This window comes from Triplophysa dalaica, chromosome 23, assembly GCF_015846415.1.
Source record: "Triplophysa dalaica isolate WHDGS20190420 chromosome 23, ASM1584641v1, whole genome shotgun sequence".
Taxonomy (NCBI): domain Eukaryota; kingdom Metazoa; phylum Chordata; class Actinopteri; order Cypriniformes; family Nemacheilidae; genus Triplophysa; species Triplophysa dalaica.
In genome coordinates, this window is record NC_079564.1 from 9,008,036 (window position 1) to 9,025,384 (window position 17,349).

The 17,349-nt window shown below is 38.1% G+C and overlaps 1 protein-coding gene across 2 annotated transcripts in view; it reads left to right on the forward strand.

Moving 5' to 3' along the window:
• The first annotated feature begins 1,892 nt into the window (after positions 1-1,892).
• Positions 1,893-17,349, forward strand: part of si:ch211-285f17.1 (sickle tail protein homolog) — a 77,978-nt gene continuing 62,521 nt past the window's right edge. Inside the window, exon 1 of one of the 2 annotated variants that reach the window (XM_056738010.1) lies at positions 1,893-2,607. In XM_056738010.1, coding sequence (XP_056593988.1) covers positions 2,319-2,607 — 289 coding nt within the window. In that variant the 5' untranslated portion in view covers positions 1,893-2,318. The remainder of the gene's footprint in view (positions 2,608-17,349) is intronic. The other variant, XM_056738011.1, reaches the window with a different exon arrangement.

Sequence of the window (17,349 nt, forward strand, 5' to 3'; positions counted from 1 at the left end):
AGTGTATTATTACAGGGCTTTTCAGATTTCACAAAGCACACACATTCGCCGATTGAGGTGCACACATGTCACATGTAAACAACACATACTGCCGCGGACAAAATTAAGAGACATTTCAAGATTATTTTCAGTTTTTCTGTATGTACTCTTTATAGGCATGTGTTCAGGTAAAATTATCATTTTTGTTTTATTCTGTGAACTACAAATTTAAATGGAAATATTATGTCTATTTGCATTTATTTGCAGAAATCGAAAAACTGGAGAAACAGGTCATGCTCTGTATTTTTTCTCCAACCTCAAATACTGCAAAGAAAACAAGTTCATATTCACTCATAAGCATTACTACAGTAATATTTGTACATTTAGGAAAAGTTCAACATCAATTTTTTACATTTTAAATGTGATTATATGGATTTTTTCAAAAAAATTCATATCTCTTGTGTCAGTTTTTCACATTCCTGTTGGATGACTTTGTCACTCATAAGGTTTGATTTTGTTAAAATTCAACAGACACTGCAGTGGAATGGCCACAATACATCTAGAAATGCTGAATAAACAAAAATTTTGACTTTTTTGCGTGGCTGTATATGCAGATACACAACACACAACAGAACCTGCATTGTACAGCACTGAACTTTTGAAACGGGGCCCATCTGTTTTCTATACGATATGGCCAGAGGTCACAATGTTTAAACTGGAAAAAATGTTGTTTAGAGTGAATCCTTATATACTACAATTTTATTATAATAAAACTTTTCCACTTTGTCCACAAAGCAGATCTTTCTAAGCTGTAAACGTTTAGGCACCCGATCAATATCGCTACTAGCCAAACGTATTATTTAGCAGCCTTTTTAGCATTGACATACATATATTCCCAATGGTGAGCATGAGAAACATCCAAAACAATCCAGTAGATATTGTGTCAGATATTATTAGGGAGACGGTATCATATAAACAGAGCCCTTTTAGAAAAAGCCGTCCAGAATTAGGTCACTCATAACTCCACCAACACGCCCGCCACACAAATACATTCTGATGTGATCACTGCCTCGTATGTTGGGGCTGCGTCAAAGAAGAGCAGGGGGTTTAATCCTGTAACAAAATATTATACGTTAGATCTCTTGTGATGAACAAATTCTGTATTACTTGGTTATCCGTTTCAAACCTCCGTCCAGTCCTGTTTTTGACCAAGCTTGAAATATGGGGCATGTGTTCTTCTTGCTATAGGTTAATATTTCAGATACCTATAAAACTGTCAATATTATGACGGTTATGGCGGTTGTTTATCTCTGTTGATATTTTTTATTTTTATTTTTTTACAAATATGTGCTTGTGCTTCTGACCAAAGTTTTTATTATCTAACTTATGTTCATTATGAAGTCAAGCTTTGATCGTGCAACGCTTGAACACGCACACACACACATTGCAGACCTATGTTGTAAAAGCCATGTTGGCCTAATCCTGCTTTCCTTTTTGCCGCTTTGTGATTCTCCAGAAATACTCCAGCATGTGTGTGTGTGTTTTAGTCGCACTCAGAACAACGACGGTCTCACAGCATGTTAAATTGTAGACTAGAAGAGCTTCAGAGTAAAGCGGGTGAGCGAGAGAGAGACTCCGAGGTTCACATGTGGATCTGTACACAGCCGTGACAGCAGCAGAAAAGAAGAATCTACCTTTTCTCTTGCTTCTTCCTCTCTGGATATTTTTGATCCCTTTTGAGACCTTTTCTGCCTTTCCTGGCACCACAGGCGAGAGAGAGAGAGAGAGAGAGAGAGAGAGAAAAGAAAAAGGTAAAGAGAAGGGGAGTTTAGGAGGGATAATAGAGAGAGAGAGACAGACAGTGATTCAGACAGTCTGTGTGTTGGAATGCGCTGATACATGGCAACAGTCTGCTTATCTCCGTGTGTCTTTCTGTCAGTCAACCCGAGGCGCACACACACACATCAGAGCATTGGAGACACTACTAGCAAAGGTGATGATTAACCCCTTCCCCCTTAGTCCGTCTGCCGTCTGTTCCTACCTGGACTCGTCTGGACTCGCTCGGTGAGTAAAGAAATGAGCGTGTGAGACCGCTGAACGGTCAGATGTGCTGATCTCTCTCTGCGCAACACTTGGAATTGGAAGATTTGGACGCCTTGGGAATCTCGGGACACAATTTGGAATATTCTACAAAAGAATGCGTTGGAATGCAGTTTGATTGGATTACAGAACTCACCAGTTCCGATTTTCGAGAAGTAATTTCAAAGTGATCGGCTTGAGGGACGACAGACATTCAACTGATCTCTACTTGTATGTGCTGATGAGAACACGGCGGAACTATGTCTAAACCTTCACGTCTTGCTCGTCCTTCGCCTGGTTCTAAACTCCCCTCACCTCGACGCGACGCATGTGCCGGGCGAGCCAGAATTGTTAGCGTGGGTGAGAAAGTGATGCGGATGGGAGGTGAAAGAGACATAAGTGTCCAGAGGCCTCCGGTTCATGGAACGACACATGCACAAACCCACCAAAACACAAATGTGAAGGAGCAGGACGAGGTGGCCCAGCCGAGGAGCAGAATGAGCAAAGGGTCCACAGCGACCGTAACCCAGCAACAAGTCTTGGAGCAGAGTAAGTGTCATGAGGGAGATATTCAGAGGTGGATGCATCGACACACATGTCGTTCTTCTCCTATTTGGTTTCTGGTCACGGTAACTGTATGTTTTAAAATTGTGTAAATCAGTTTAGTTTAGTTCATTTAAAGCGCAACATTTTTGTGAAAGAAATGAGTTTTTATTGCTTTGAGGTGAAGTATTGAAGTTCTCAGATATGCTTCGGTTAAAGAGCATGTGAAATCACTTAATGAGTGATATAAACATTGTCTCGAGTGTTTCTCTTAAAATTCCTGCGGGAGACAATTGTTGACATGGGAAGACTACAAAGTAGAACTGGAAGGATTTGATGAGAAATAGTGAAATCTCTGGCTTTTGACGGCATATGTTGAGATCATGGGAAATCCGAGCACAGGATTTAAGTTTGTTGAGATTTTGTGAGATTTATTGAGGTCTTTTCCTCAGAAGAAAACAAATCTAAGATTGTGTTCTTGTGGAAACTTTGGCTAAGTCTCCATATGGTTTGCATTTGACTTCCTATCTTCTTTTGGGGATAAGGGGATAGTTCACCCAAACATGAAAATTCTGTCATTATTTTCTCACCTTTTTGTTATTTCAACGTGTATGACTTACTTTCTTTTACAAAACAGACCCACATTGAATTCCTTTGTATAGACACAAAATCACAGTGACATTTTTCAAAATAGCTCCTTTTGTTTTAGAGAGTCATACGCAGGTTTTGAATGACATGAGGCCGTATTGATGACTGAATTTCTATTTTTGGTGAACTATCCCCAAGTCTTTATTTCTACTATTAAAATGCTTCAAAAATGTTAATTAGTAAACAATTGCGACTGTCAAAGCTGCAAATATTGACTAGAAATGTATTAATAAGTATTAATCAAATTTTTATATTTGTCATGAGGTTTTTGTATAGATTTTTATTGTTGGTTTAAGGTTGACTGTTGATTTGCACTTTGTTTGGTATTTTTAGTTGCAGGTATTAAGCGGATTAATACACTTGAGGTGTTTTCGAGGTTGAATTGAATAGATGGTGTTTTGCTGAAAATGTTTGGGAGCAGCTGTTTTATTTATTTATTTCTGTATCACAATGGGCTTTGTGGGATTGGATCAGCAGCACGGCTACTGTGTCCATCAGGATTGACTTTGCAGCTTCTTCTGCATTCCTCCCAAAAACACATAGACTCACAATCACATTGTCTCCCCATTCCTGCACAGTGGGGTGCAGATTAATGCGTGTGTGTGAGTGTGTGTTTGTGTGTGTTTCTGTTTGTGTATGTGATTACTAGGCACCACTTTATCACATTCTGCCCTGGTGCTGTTTAATTGTGGTTGAAGAGCTCTGCGTCAACTGAAAGTTGCTATAAAATACTTCTGTTCCGATCGGTTTAACTCTTTCGACACCTGTCAGTTGCAGCCCTAAACGCGGTGATAAAACATCAGACATATGACAGGAATGGGATTTTGAGCTTAATGTCCCTCTTTTAGTTTAATTTACACAAACACAACCAGAAATGTTTCACTATTATTTGTCAGTATTGTGTCAGTGAGTTTTTATGCTGTCAATCACAAACATAGCAAAGGTTGTTTTCAGGGAATGAATTGTGTTTGTGTGTCTCACCTCCTTCATTCTTTCATCTATAATGGTAGTAAAATTCAAAATCCAGATGTTTCTGTGACTTGATCTTCTTGTTAAGGCGTATAATAACTATAAACCTGTAGAGATATAACTATTAACATTAACAAATAAATACTGTATGCTGTTCGTATGGGTAACTGTATAGCTGCCTGTTTGTAATGTTTACAAATGCATGTTTAAGTAAATACGACAAACACCTTTCCAATCTCTTTTAAAGGAACAGTTCACACAAAAGTGAAAATGATGTCATCATTTACGCGTCCTCAAATTGTTCTAAATTCATGGTTCTGATGAACACAGAGAAAGATATTTCGAAGAATGCTTGAAACTAAATAGCTCTTGGATGGAATTGATTTCCTCAATAGGAAAAATTGCTTGATAAATTTCTTTATTCTGTTGAACACAAAAAAATATATATTTTGAAGAATTTAGAAAAAAAACAGTTCCTGTGCACTTTTGACTATAGTTAATGGTGGCCAAGAACTGTTTAGTTACAAACATTCGTCCAAATGTATGTTCATAACAAATTAATGTCTACAGATTTGGAACAAGTTGAGGGTTAGTAAATGATGAGAGATTTTGTGGGTGAACTGACCCTTTAAATGAGGATCAAAGCATAACAGCTAACATTATAGCCTGGCATCTTATATCTAAACATGCTCTCACAGAAACATCTGGAAGCAAAACAAATACATTCTGTTTTTATCTGTTCCTGCTTAATGCCAGACAGATAAAGTGATAAAGTCGAGTGTTTATCAGCAGTCATCTGTCTTCAAGTGTTTCAGTGTTTATCAGCAGGTAAAACGCTTCAGTCCTTTGTTTAAATCTCTGTTAGTGCTCTTTGAAAGTTTATCTCAAGCAGGTGTAGCAGGACAAAGAACTGTAGCCCGGTCCGTAAATTTCATGGCTGGGTGGTCTTGCTTACTCATGGTTCGGTTCCACAGAGGTTATGGGAAAGCAGGGTGGGAGGACGAGGGAGCTAGAGAGAGAGTAGGGGAGAGAGAGAGACAGTTAACCTCATCAAAACTTAGTTTATCTTTAGTTGCTTGCTGGATGGATGTCAAGCTACCGTTGTTTAGTTTTACCGTGCTCACACTATGAGTGGGTATAATGATAGTTGTGTTTGACATATCGCTCTTAGATTTGCTTTTGTGAGAAGCACAACATGTCACTGTTGCATTATGGGATAGCTGATGTAGTACACCCCTATAATGCTGTTTGACATTTTAGATGGATTGTCTTTTTTGGGTGGGACTCATTTACTTTAAGTGACAAAATAAAGTGTGAAAATACTCTTTATAAATAATTTTGGTCTATTTAATCGATCAATTGATTTGATGAAAATATGTGAAAGTGTGACTTAAACAAAGTAGTCATACATTTCTATTTTGTAGTTCTTTAGTAAAATGGTCAAACAAAGAATAAGCTCATGATTATTTGGTAAAGTGTCAGACGGGGACGAGTTCTTGTAATTAAAAGCAAGATCTCCTCTATTGACAGCATCTCCAATGGATCTGGGTTTAAATTAATGGATGCTGGTCATTAACTCTTGATCCTCACTGATTATAAAAGATTAAAAAGCAAGGACTCGCTTAATCCATTGCTGTCCAAACTGAAGATACTCGAGCAGAATTGACTGGGAAGTTTTTAAAGTGACATTCCGTTTTTTCTCACTAAAAGATGACAACATTAGGCAACAAAAATAGCTTCTTCCCTCAGGCGGTCTATCTCTCGAACAGTTAAATGTTTTTTAAATGCACCTTTAAAGAACTTGCGTGCAGAATTTTTACGTGCAATTAACTCTATAACTAATAATAAAGTGCAATTTTAAATATATCCTGCAGATAATACACTATCATTTTTATACAACTTTTTCTGTAAATTGTATTTCATCTTGCTGAATGTAACACATACCTTTTAGTCTATTCTTATTTTTTAATTGTACATATTAACATACACACATAACTTTACTCTCTATAGCTTTTCTCCACAACACAAAAGAGGATTTTTTGAAAAATGTTAGTAACCAAACAACACTGGATCCCATTGACTTCCATTGTGTGGACAATAATAGTCAATGTGTACCGCTGTTGTTCAGTTACCAACTGACTTCAAAATATCTTCTTTTGTGTTCTGCAGAGGAAAGAAAATCATACAGGTTTGAAATGACCAGAGGATAAGTAAATTATGACAGAATTTTCCTTTTCGGATGAACTATGCCTTTAAGTTTGACAGTCAGAATGAGTTTGTATTCTGTATAGAGAATTATTGTTTTTCCATCCGCTATTTAAATTTTTTAGCATTTCAAATGAAACAAAGCTGACATGGAGTACATGGACACTGTTTGCTTGTCCCAGATTTATTGTAGCCGAATTACTTTCTTAAATAAGGCATTTAATGCTTGGTAGCCACTCCATTAATCTCAGACCAACAGTCTATTATTTCTTCAGACAGATTCATGTGGGCAGAAGTTGATCCGCAGGTCACCGGCCAGCTCGGCTAATGAAAAGTGCCTGAGTGCTTTAACTCAACGGCAAATGGAATCTGGTAATTATTCACCGTTTGGCATGAAGAATCGAAAAGGGGAGGGAGAGAAAGAGTGGCGAGGTTTATCATTCTGTTTTGAGATATTTTTCCTCTAAAAGCAAGCAGCTAATGTCAATAGAGGACTCTTTTTCAGGAATTTTCCAGAAGCCTTTCTGTTGAGATCATATGTTGGTTAATCACTACAGTGGATGTGAAAAGGGCTTTCACGATGCCATTGTCGTCATCCAAAACACCCGCATTAAATGAAATATGGAAGGAAGAGATATACGAGGAAGAGAGAGACACCCTTCCCCACAACATCCACCTTTTAGACCAATTGAACACAGTGTGGTCACTGATCAAGCAAGAGGCAACATGTTGTGTGTGTTTGCACACATATACTGTATGTTCTGTTTGTATTATATAGCTTGACAGGGTGTAGAGGTCATGACAGTCACGTGGCGACCTTGGTATGAGGTGTAATGAGTCAGAGACAGCTGGAGAGAGAAGAGAACAGCACCTGGTGTCATTGTTACCGTTTACATCCCTAAGAGCTGAATTCATGCCTTGAGGCCTAATGTCATACGTGAAGACTGCAGACTTGAGTTCATTAGTATTTGTTGCTGAAGGTTTCAACCTTGTACAGATATAGATAGACTAGATGCTTTAGGATTGGTGCAGCAGGAGCGATGTCACTATGTTTATAAGCCTTGCAAACTTTAACCTTGATATTCTGTCGCATATTTAACTTTTTTCTAGTGAAGTGAAAGTAGCTAGCATATAGTTGACAATTTTTAAAACACAAGAATGATTCTAGCTCTGGATGGATTTGGTACAGTTGTTGAAAATTATAATTGATGGATTTTTGTATGTTGTGATGTTGTGTATGTTGTGACAGGTCTAGTGTATGAAATTTAGCGTCATCTAGTAGTGAGGTTGCGAATTGCAACCAACCGTTCACTCAGCCCCTCCCTATCGAAGCACTATGGAGGCTGACACAGGACAAAGATGTCATCACATTTTTGCTTCTTTGCCGAAGAAGATAACGTATTTATGAAATGCGCTCCGTAGAGCAGTTTGTCTGTTTAGGGCTACTGTAGAAACAACATGGCGAACTCCATGCAAGTGTACCCGCGGTGTATGTAGATAGAAATAGCTCATTCTAAGGTTATATATACATAATGCTTCATTATGTAAGGTCTATATACACCACCTATAATATACACATTTATATATACATTATGTGTATTATGTATATTATATTGCATTTCTTTGAATAGATCCTCCTCAAAATTCACACATTTGACCTTTAAGAAACGGTACAGATTAGGGGTGCACGATAAATTATCGGCCATATCGGTATAATAAAATTCATGCTTATATATTAAAACCGATAAATCTTAATCATTTACTCTGGTTAAACTACTTCATATGCACTCTGCTCGCAGTTAAAATACAGTACAGTGCTGTGTTTTCTTGAGACCAGTTTGACATGTGGCTATTAAGAACATTTTTCTCGAAGAACATCTATAATTTCTTTGTTAAATATACCAGAAAAGTTTGAAGGTTAAAGAATCGTTAACTAGTGTAAAGTAGGATTGGTACATGATTTTCAGGGAGGGAAAGAGAACTAATTGTTCTCTTGTTTGGTTACTAGCAGTTGTCCACTTTTTGCCTTTTGTTTCAGTTTTAGGGAATTTATAATAATCTTTATATACTGTATATCAGCCAATATATCGGTTATCGGCTTCCAATGTTAAAGAATTATCGGTAATCGTTATTGGCCAAAAGATTACATATCGGTGGATCCCTAGTCAAGATATATTAATACCATGAAAGTACTCATTCAGACTTGTGATGAAATCTGCACACCTCCTCAACATCACAACAGTTGAATAAAATGTTTCTCTATACAGACTGAAGATGTTCTCTGCACATGTAGCAGTATAAAAAGACGAGCTGAACCTTTTAAGGAGCTAGATTTTGTTTACGTCTTTTTTGTTTGTTTTCCCTAGATCTGCAGTGGCAGAATAAAGCAGCCACAACGCCCTTAGCTATTCTAAAATGCACTTGTAACCCACTACTTTGCAGGGCTTATTGCTGTTATAAAGCGGTTATTCCATATGCGTAGCAAGGATTCATAAAATAAAGTAATATTAAGGCTATTTAATGTGGTGTGCAGTTATAAATCGGAGCATTTTAGAATGGCTTAGAATTCGGCTCAACCAATCAGAATCAAGGACCAGAACTGAACGTATTATAAATAGAGACAAACTTTTCCTTCCTTCCATTGTGAGTATTTCTGGATGGGAATCTGCTTCCCAGCTCGAGGTCTGCAAGATGCTATTTTAAGTGCCACAACCTGACCATGTTGACATTAGAACCATAATTTACCAGAAAATGTATGAAATAATGGATTTTTTCTTGATAATTTATTAACATTTAGAAAAGTGAGCAGAATCCACTGGCATTATATTTTAGAATTAATGGTAAAAAAACGAAACAAATACTCTTTTCTCATCTGCCTTATTGAAGTTGTTAGGCACGCCATGAAGCGGGGTGCATGCAACCCATGGTTTATAAATCAAATATAAATCATGCTAAATACAAATACATTATAAATATACAGGTGACCTGAATATAAATGGAATAAGCAAAGTTTAACATTGAGCATTTCCAAATGTCCCGAGATGTGTTCTCTACCCCAATTTCCACAGTAAACATGAGCCCGTATGAGGCTATGAGCTCTGACAGGTTAAAGGCCCGCACACAAAGTACTGACAGAAAATTATAAGTTTAGTCTTAAACTAGTGCACTGGCAAGACTGTTTCTCAAATTGTGCCAGCTTATGTCGGATTCTCTTTGTTCTGTTGTCGTTTCTGCTGTCCTCCCCTTTTCATTCGCCTGTCCACTCAATCCATTTGTTGCCCCCATTTTTTTCTGTCTCTCTGTATCTCTCGACCTCTTTTACTTGCTCTCTCTTTCTTTCTGATCAGGTTATGTGCCAGTTTTCTCAGAGCTGATTAAAAGTAGCATCTCTGTTTGAAGGCAAGATGTGTGTGGTTGCTTATTAGGGTCAGCCAAGAGGGTTACACACACACACACACACACACACACACCCTCTCCTAAAGAAACTCTTTGTTTAAAGTAAAGAGTGGTTAAAAGCATGGATGAAAAGACTAAGGGGTTTCCTGAAACGTTGGCACTGTGTGTGAGTGTGTGTGTACTCTTTTTCTTTTGTATGGCCTCCGCTCTGACACAGCATCTAATGGTTAGACAAGTGCCTGGGAAAGGGACGCAAGTGAAGCAGAAACAAGAGGATAGAGCAATCAGAAAAATAAGGAAGACCAAGGTTTCTAAAGAGATGAAGCATGCACATTGAATTTTAACAGGCTTAACAAAGTTTCCCTCAGATTTACCAGAAACCTCAAATTAAACAGATTCTCAGTGCGTTCCAAATGGGATATATCGCCTTCTGAAGGGCACTTCGAAGTGAAAACAATCATGGCCGCCATATTGAAGGGTCGTTCCAATACTTCAGGCCACTTCAGGCCCCCGTGATTCCTTGCGCAGATTCCTTGTTGTTGACGTGACGACGGTGCCTCCTTATGTGCACAGGATGATGATGCAGAAGGGCCGCTCAAGAAAGGGCAACGTTTGGCTCCCCACAGCCTTCAACCCTTACATGCTCTCACTCCAGATCGTATACCCTTTGAAGGCCTTAGGGCATAGGGATGAGGCCTTCGAAATGGAACGCATGGAAAGTATGACTTGTGGCCTACGAGTGAGTGCAGATGTGTTAAGCCATGGTGCCCATGGCACATGCAGGTTCCGATTGGATCCTCTTATAGTACAGCAGTGATAATGGATGTGTGAACAGTCATGTGTTGGACAAATCGAGTCTTGGAGATAAAAGAAGATGCTAAGTTAACGCAATCTATGTGTGGATGATTGGTGGCTTTAAGATGTTCTTAATGTTGTTGGTCATTGATTCATCTGACCTTAGTTGCACCGCACTGTTGTTAACTTCAGAACTTCAGCGTTGATAGCGTGTAGCAAGATAGCGTGTAGATTCATGATCGTAAGAAATTTGTCATCATCAACTGAAGAAAAAACTCAATGACCGAAACATCCATAACTGTCTCTGTGAAAGTCACTGAAAGTTGTGTGTTTGGCTGTTTGGATGAAGAATCTTTACTTGTTCAGTAAGATATTTTTTTTCTGACCTATCTGGTGTGTTTGTGTTTGTGTGTGTGTGTGTTTGTCGTGCCATTAGGTAATTAAGAAAATTAGTCTACAGGGCAGATTTATTATGACAGAAGCTGCTTCATTTTTATAGTTTATAAACCCATGAGTCACATATGCCTGGTCAGTGTTTCATCTATAAGTCATCTTATTATGCTTTAATATGGTTTACCGGATTTAAGAGAAGTAACGTCATAGATACCTATACTGTATAACTTAGAGGCTTTTAGTTGGCTGTTGTTTGAACTGTATGTCACAACGCCAAAGAAATTACTATACAATCTGTGATCTGTTTATAAATCCATAAATGTGTGAGTTAAGGGGTATTTTCGCGTCTAAAATGTCCTAATTGTGACAAAAAAGTAACATACATTCATATGGAACAATACTATAGTACAGTATACTTCAATATTTAATATAGTAAATTGTAGTATACTGTTATATACTATGCTCAAGTTATAAAACTATAGTATAGTATAATTATTATAGGAGCAGTACACTATAGTATCCTATACAGTAGTTCTCAACGGGGGCGTGGCCCACATCTTGACTTTCAAGGGGCCGTGAAGATGATTAATGATTTAAAATTAGAAAAAATGAGCATTGAAATAGGGGCACGGTGGCTTAGTGATTAGCACGTTCGCCTCACACCTCCAGGGTTGGGGGTTCGATTCCCGCTTCCGACTTGTGTGTGTGGAGTTTGCATGTTCTCCCTGTGCCTCGGGGGTTTCCTCCGGGTACTCCGGTTTCCTCCCCTGGTCCAAAGACATGCATGGTAGGTTGATTGGCATCTCTGGAAAAAATTGTCCGTAGGGTGTGAATGAGTGAGTGTGTGTGCCCTGCGATGGGTTGGCACTCCATCCAGGGTGTATCCTGCCTTGATGCCCGATGACTCCTGAGATAGGCACAGGCTCCCCGTGACCCGAGGTAGTTCGGATAAGCGGCAGAAAATGGAATGGAATGGAGCATTGAAATAAATAAAAAATAATGAAAAACATGATTTTTTTATGGTTTGCCCATTTTTATGATGAATAAATGTTTTCCCATATAATGTCTCTTAAATATTTTATTGAGTAGAAATGTTGAGTTTGTTAGTAGGAGGGGACCTACTAGGGGGAATAGAATAGGGGGCCTAGGTGTCAAAAGGTTTTAGAACCACTGCTGAAGTAAATACTATCGTAATTTCAAAAACTCTGTTGTATTTAGAAATCAAAACGAAGAAACGTTACGAAGATAACGTTTTTTATAATAGAAGCATAGTAACCATGTTTTTTGGTGACTAATCGTGACTTGTAGGTTTTAAATGCCGTAAAACCATGGTTCATTTTCTTAAGGGATTTTAGTACAGTTACAGGGATTTTGACTGCAAGTAAATATTATATTGTACAGTTTGACGGTTTTAGTTTTTATGAAATAACATTTGTTTTAATGTATTGCTAGTGATGTTAAGTAATTTATAAATTAATCTGTTTATTTATACATGAATAATCAATATTATTTTTATATAACTAATACTATTAATATAATTGTAATATTTAATGTTATAATATAAATAAAGCTTGCAAAACTCTTAATTTCTTTTCCAGTTTTCTGGTTTAACTGTTTTGGGAATTTTATGTAGACAGAGTTACACAGTATTACTGAGGTATTTCCTTTTGGGTTCACCACATACACACGCAACAAATAATTTCACACATTTTTATGGAGTAAATGTGCACCTTCACGTCTGCCATATATAATGTGATATTGATATATATCCTTATTCCAGGCTGCAGGCGTCACATTTAAGGCATTCGGACACTTTTACCGTTTTTGGGAACTCTGTTTTAAACAGACATTTAACGTTGTTGCCCGATGGTGATGTGCGAGCGGATGCACAAAGAGAAGCCAGTTTCTCATTTTAGTCTCACTAGTATAGCTGTCTCTCCGCATATTAAAATTTGATAAACGTCCCCATAATCAGTAGTCAGGAAATGGAATGAGTTCAGCGATTATGAAATCATCTGTCAGACGCCAGACCAATCATCTCGCTCCTGACTCTGAATTCCGTCAGCCTCATGGAGACACAGCGGATCCTGGAATGTTGAACATAATTAAAGGAAAAACTCGAAATCTGAGCATTATAGTTAATCTGAGGGCTATCAGATCTCTTCTGAAATGTTGTCGATGTCTATAGTGTTTTGTTTCTCTTTTCCTGTCAGCTCTTTAACTGTAGCCTACAGTAATGTGATATTTTGACTCTGAATGGAAAAAACTGTGGACGTTCATCTGAATTCACTTTTCATTTGAGGTTAGCCTTCGTTTCCTAACATCACATGCTTTTAAATCCTGAGATTGTTTAACAGTCTGGATTCTTTCACTGATTTTATAACCGCTATGTAAAAAACAGTATATCATCACTACATTCTTTTGTTCTTTCTCTCTCTCTCTCTCTCTCTCTCTCTCTCTCTTTATTGTCTGTTCTCTGGCTTCTAATGGGAGATTTGTGGCACTGTTGCCATTAAGGGTGCATGGGGGCACCAAGGGGGCGCTCTTGAGCACCCTTCAACAACCTTTAATAACCAATGAAACACTGCGCCGTCTGAACTTCACAGCCACACACAAACACTGCAATGTGTGCCATTTGTCACATTCATTGCTTCTTTACAGAGAAACTAAATTAAAACTTTAATAGTTGCTCTGAGCGACTAATGGCATCATTACATTGACTCAGCACTACATTTATTAGTAAGAATTGTTTATTAAAAAAAGATAAGTACGTGTGTACGCTTGTATCTTTTAAACTATGGCATACTGTACAATATGTTTCATACGGTATGTCATTTCTTTAATGGAATATTTATATACAGCTACACAGTGAAGTGTTAACCTAGACTGTATATTTAGACTACACTACTTGTATTAACATTAAGGGATATTCAAAGCATACACATCACTGACAAACCCACAAGGCTCTCAGCTTATCACCAGAATAAAGAGAATAAAACATTGTGTGGTTCACAGAGCATTCTGTGTGTGTGTTTTGTAAACAAGTTTTCTCTTAGCTACTCTTGTGACATGTTCTTGACTACTGCAGTAACACCCTCCAGCTACAAAACAGATATTTTTCAGAACACTTGTGGTTTTATTAGTTTAAATCATCCTTTAATAAACTAAATATGAGACACTTTTTCTTTGTTTTCTTGTGTGTTTTGTTTGGATAGGTGTATGCTATGCAAGCATGTTTTGATGTCCACATGACTTGTTGAAATTAGGCTCAAGTGTGTCCGTGTTCTTTGCCTTCAGTCTTCAGTAACGCTGCGAGCTACATTACAAACCACTTGTGAGGACATTTTACTGGTCCTGGTTTTAGTGTGTGTGTGCGTGTGTGACCGTGTTTTAGCATTTGAGTGTTTGGGGGCAGCATCTACAGGGTGTTATAAGTCTTGCAGATAACCAGTGACAGTTATGTCTTTCTTTGTAAGACATAAGACCTTCTTGAATCCTCCCACTTTCTATTTGTCTGCCAATAAATGGGCTCGTGCACTTGCATATTCACACGTATGTATGCAATATACATGCACATACATTTATAGGCGTACTTTTTGGTATTATACGCTTTTGGTATTGCAACTCCTTTTTGACTTCCTCTCTTCTTTTTAATTTCAAAGAATGTTCATACTGTAACTAAAGTGAATAGGTCTGAGCTTCAAACAAAAACAATACGCACCATAAGCAACCCAACAACCACAATTTATTTCAATTGGAATTCATTTTCCTGTAACATTTTAAATGCAAAGGTTGCAAGTTCGATCTCAATGAACCTAGATACCAATAAAATGTACACATTAAATGAATGTGTTTCGATATCATCATCTGCTTAATGCATAAATGTAAACCAAATCTCTATTCACTTTTATTTTACAAGAAGAAAACGAGATACATCTGCAATAAATACCTTTCTCATTCTTGCAAAGTAAATGACTATACAGTTTGACAAAGTTGTCATTTTTGGCCGAACTGTCCCTTTAAACACCTCAAACATGTTTTGTAGACCCTTTGAACCTTAACTCCCTTCAACCTCACTGAGGACCGTTATCTGGCTCCCATTCTAACAGCAAACTGAGGGATTTTGAGAGCAAGCTTCAAATTCACAGACACACACCACGACCCTCAAGGCTGTGCCGCAGCGGGGTCCTCCACAGGAAGTCCTCCACATGTTTTCCTTTAGCTTAAAGCATTCTCCTTCAGCTTTCTCTTCCTCAGCAGTTCTGCTTTCTCTCTCAGTCACACATCTCTTCCTTTTTATGTCCCTCTTTCACTTCTTTTTCCCCGATTTTCTCTTTGCATTGAGGTGTGCCAGACTCGAAGGAGAGCCAAGAGAGTTACAACAACCGTATTCATTGCGCCGCACAATCGCAAACACACACATGCACACAACACGTCCTGTCTAAACAATGCTCCTGGGCTGAGTCTGGGGGAGTGATTTAAGTTGGTGTAAAGGGTCTGCGCAGGAAGTGTCAGAGCGAGAGAAGGGTTCGGAAAACGCCAGCATGAAAAAAAGTTTCAGTCTCTCTCGATCTCTCATTCACGCTTGGGTGGTTGTAAGGATGTATAATCCGCGACAGAACAAATAGGGTGAGTAATATGACTCTCAATCTTTCTTCTTCACGGTTAAACAGATGTAAAGGCATAAAACAAACACCGTTCTGCTCCTATGTCTGCCGTGACACATTGAAAACCTCGGTTTTGTGTTCCAGTAGCTCTTGAGAGATGTTTAGAGCTCAATTAAAACACAAATGCAAACTGCGCAATGAGAACACCATGTCGTATCCATTACTTTAAACAAGGTTTATAGTCACAGCCCCCTGTGTTTGTCCTTTAATGACATCAGAGGGCTTGATAGTTTATAGGGGCTTTCGCTTCTTATGGTCATTTATTGCTCGAGGGAAACGATTCGGTGGTGTCTGTGATGATATGAAGGCGTTTTGAAGACATCGGGGGTCTCTTGAGTGACCTTAAATGAGTTTGAGGTGCATTATGATGCATCATGTTGGACTGTTTCTGTCAGGGATCTTTTGAGACGCTCCCTAATGAAATCAATGAAAATTGATCATTTGCACTATGCGCCTTGTGGTGTTTTTTCTACATTTTGAAATTGTGATGATGGAAATTAAGCTTTGACCAAACGTTGCGGTATAGCTTGAGAGAAAGAAATGCTTTTTTCCTCCAGCTTTACAACTTTATTACACATACAAAGGTGTAAATTTCAGGTGTGCGTTGACATTTTATCTACATATTCAGTTACGTACTCATGCGTTCGGCAGACAAGTATTCACTGGAACTTTCATTAGCTTTCACTGTAAAGCTACTTCTTGTGAAATCATCTGGATTTTTTTATTGGCTCAGTGACATCATCTGAATTTTCTAATTGGCTCAGTGACATCATCTGAATGTTTTATTTGGCTCAGTGACATCATCTGAATTTTTTAATTGGCTCAGTGACATCATCTGAATTTTCTAATTGGCTCAGTGACATCATCTGAATTTTCTAATTGGCTCAGTGACATCATCTGAATTTTTTAATTGGCTCAGTTGAGGTTTAATTGCGGAAACAGGCATTTGTAAAATATACCAAACTGAGCCAAATTATTAACAAGCCAACACATTTTTTTAAGTTTGAAAATCAAACCCTTGAGCTTTACATTGCTAATGTAGCACTCTATTATTTAAGCCACAGGAACACATTTCTACCAACAATTTCCACTTACCAAGCGTTTGGCATCCAATTTGAACCATCATTGGCTTATTGCGGTCATTTATTAGTCTTTCCATAAATGTGTGCGAGTGTAAAGTTGTTTTATGACTCTCTCATGGAATCCCATTCCACGCCTGTCTATTATGAATTATTTTGCTGCCGTTAACGATATTTACAATCGAACGAAATTCAAACTGCGTTTCATTGGTTTCATAGCTCTGTTAGCTTTCCGGTCGGCAGCCAGAATTCTTTTTGGTTGTGACAACTTTTCCAAGTTTTTCCCTGCATGCTGTTTAAGCAGATTTGCGTCTGGATGTCTTGGGCCGTATCCCATTCACGGTCTGGAAGAAATATCAAAGCTTTCCTCTCAAGGTTGTTTGGTCCAGAGATGTTGGGATATAAATTTGAGTTCAAGTCATTTGTGCTGATAGCTGGAACTGGAGTTTTATGATGAGGAAACCTCTGAATGTGTGTGTGGGGGTTTCTCAGGATCTAGAATTAAGGGAAAGACCTATAAGAGGCCTGGAGTATGGACAGAGAATACAGTATCTGTTTTACATTTTCTTGTAAACTGCAAAGGTTCAGATTTGTTT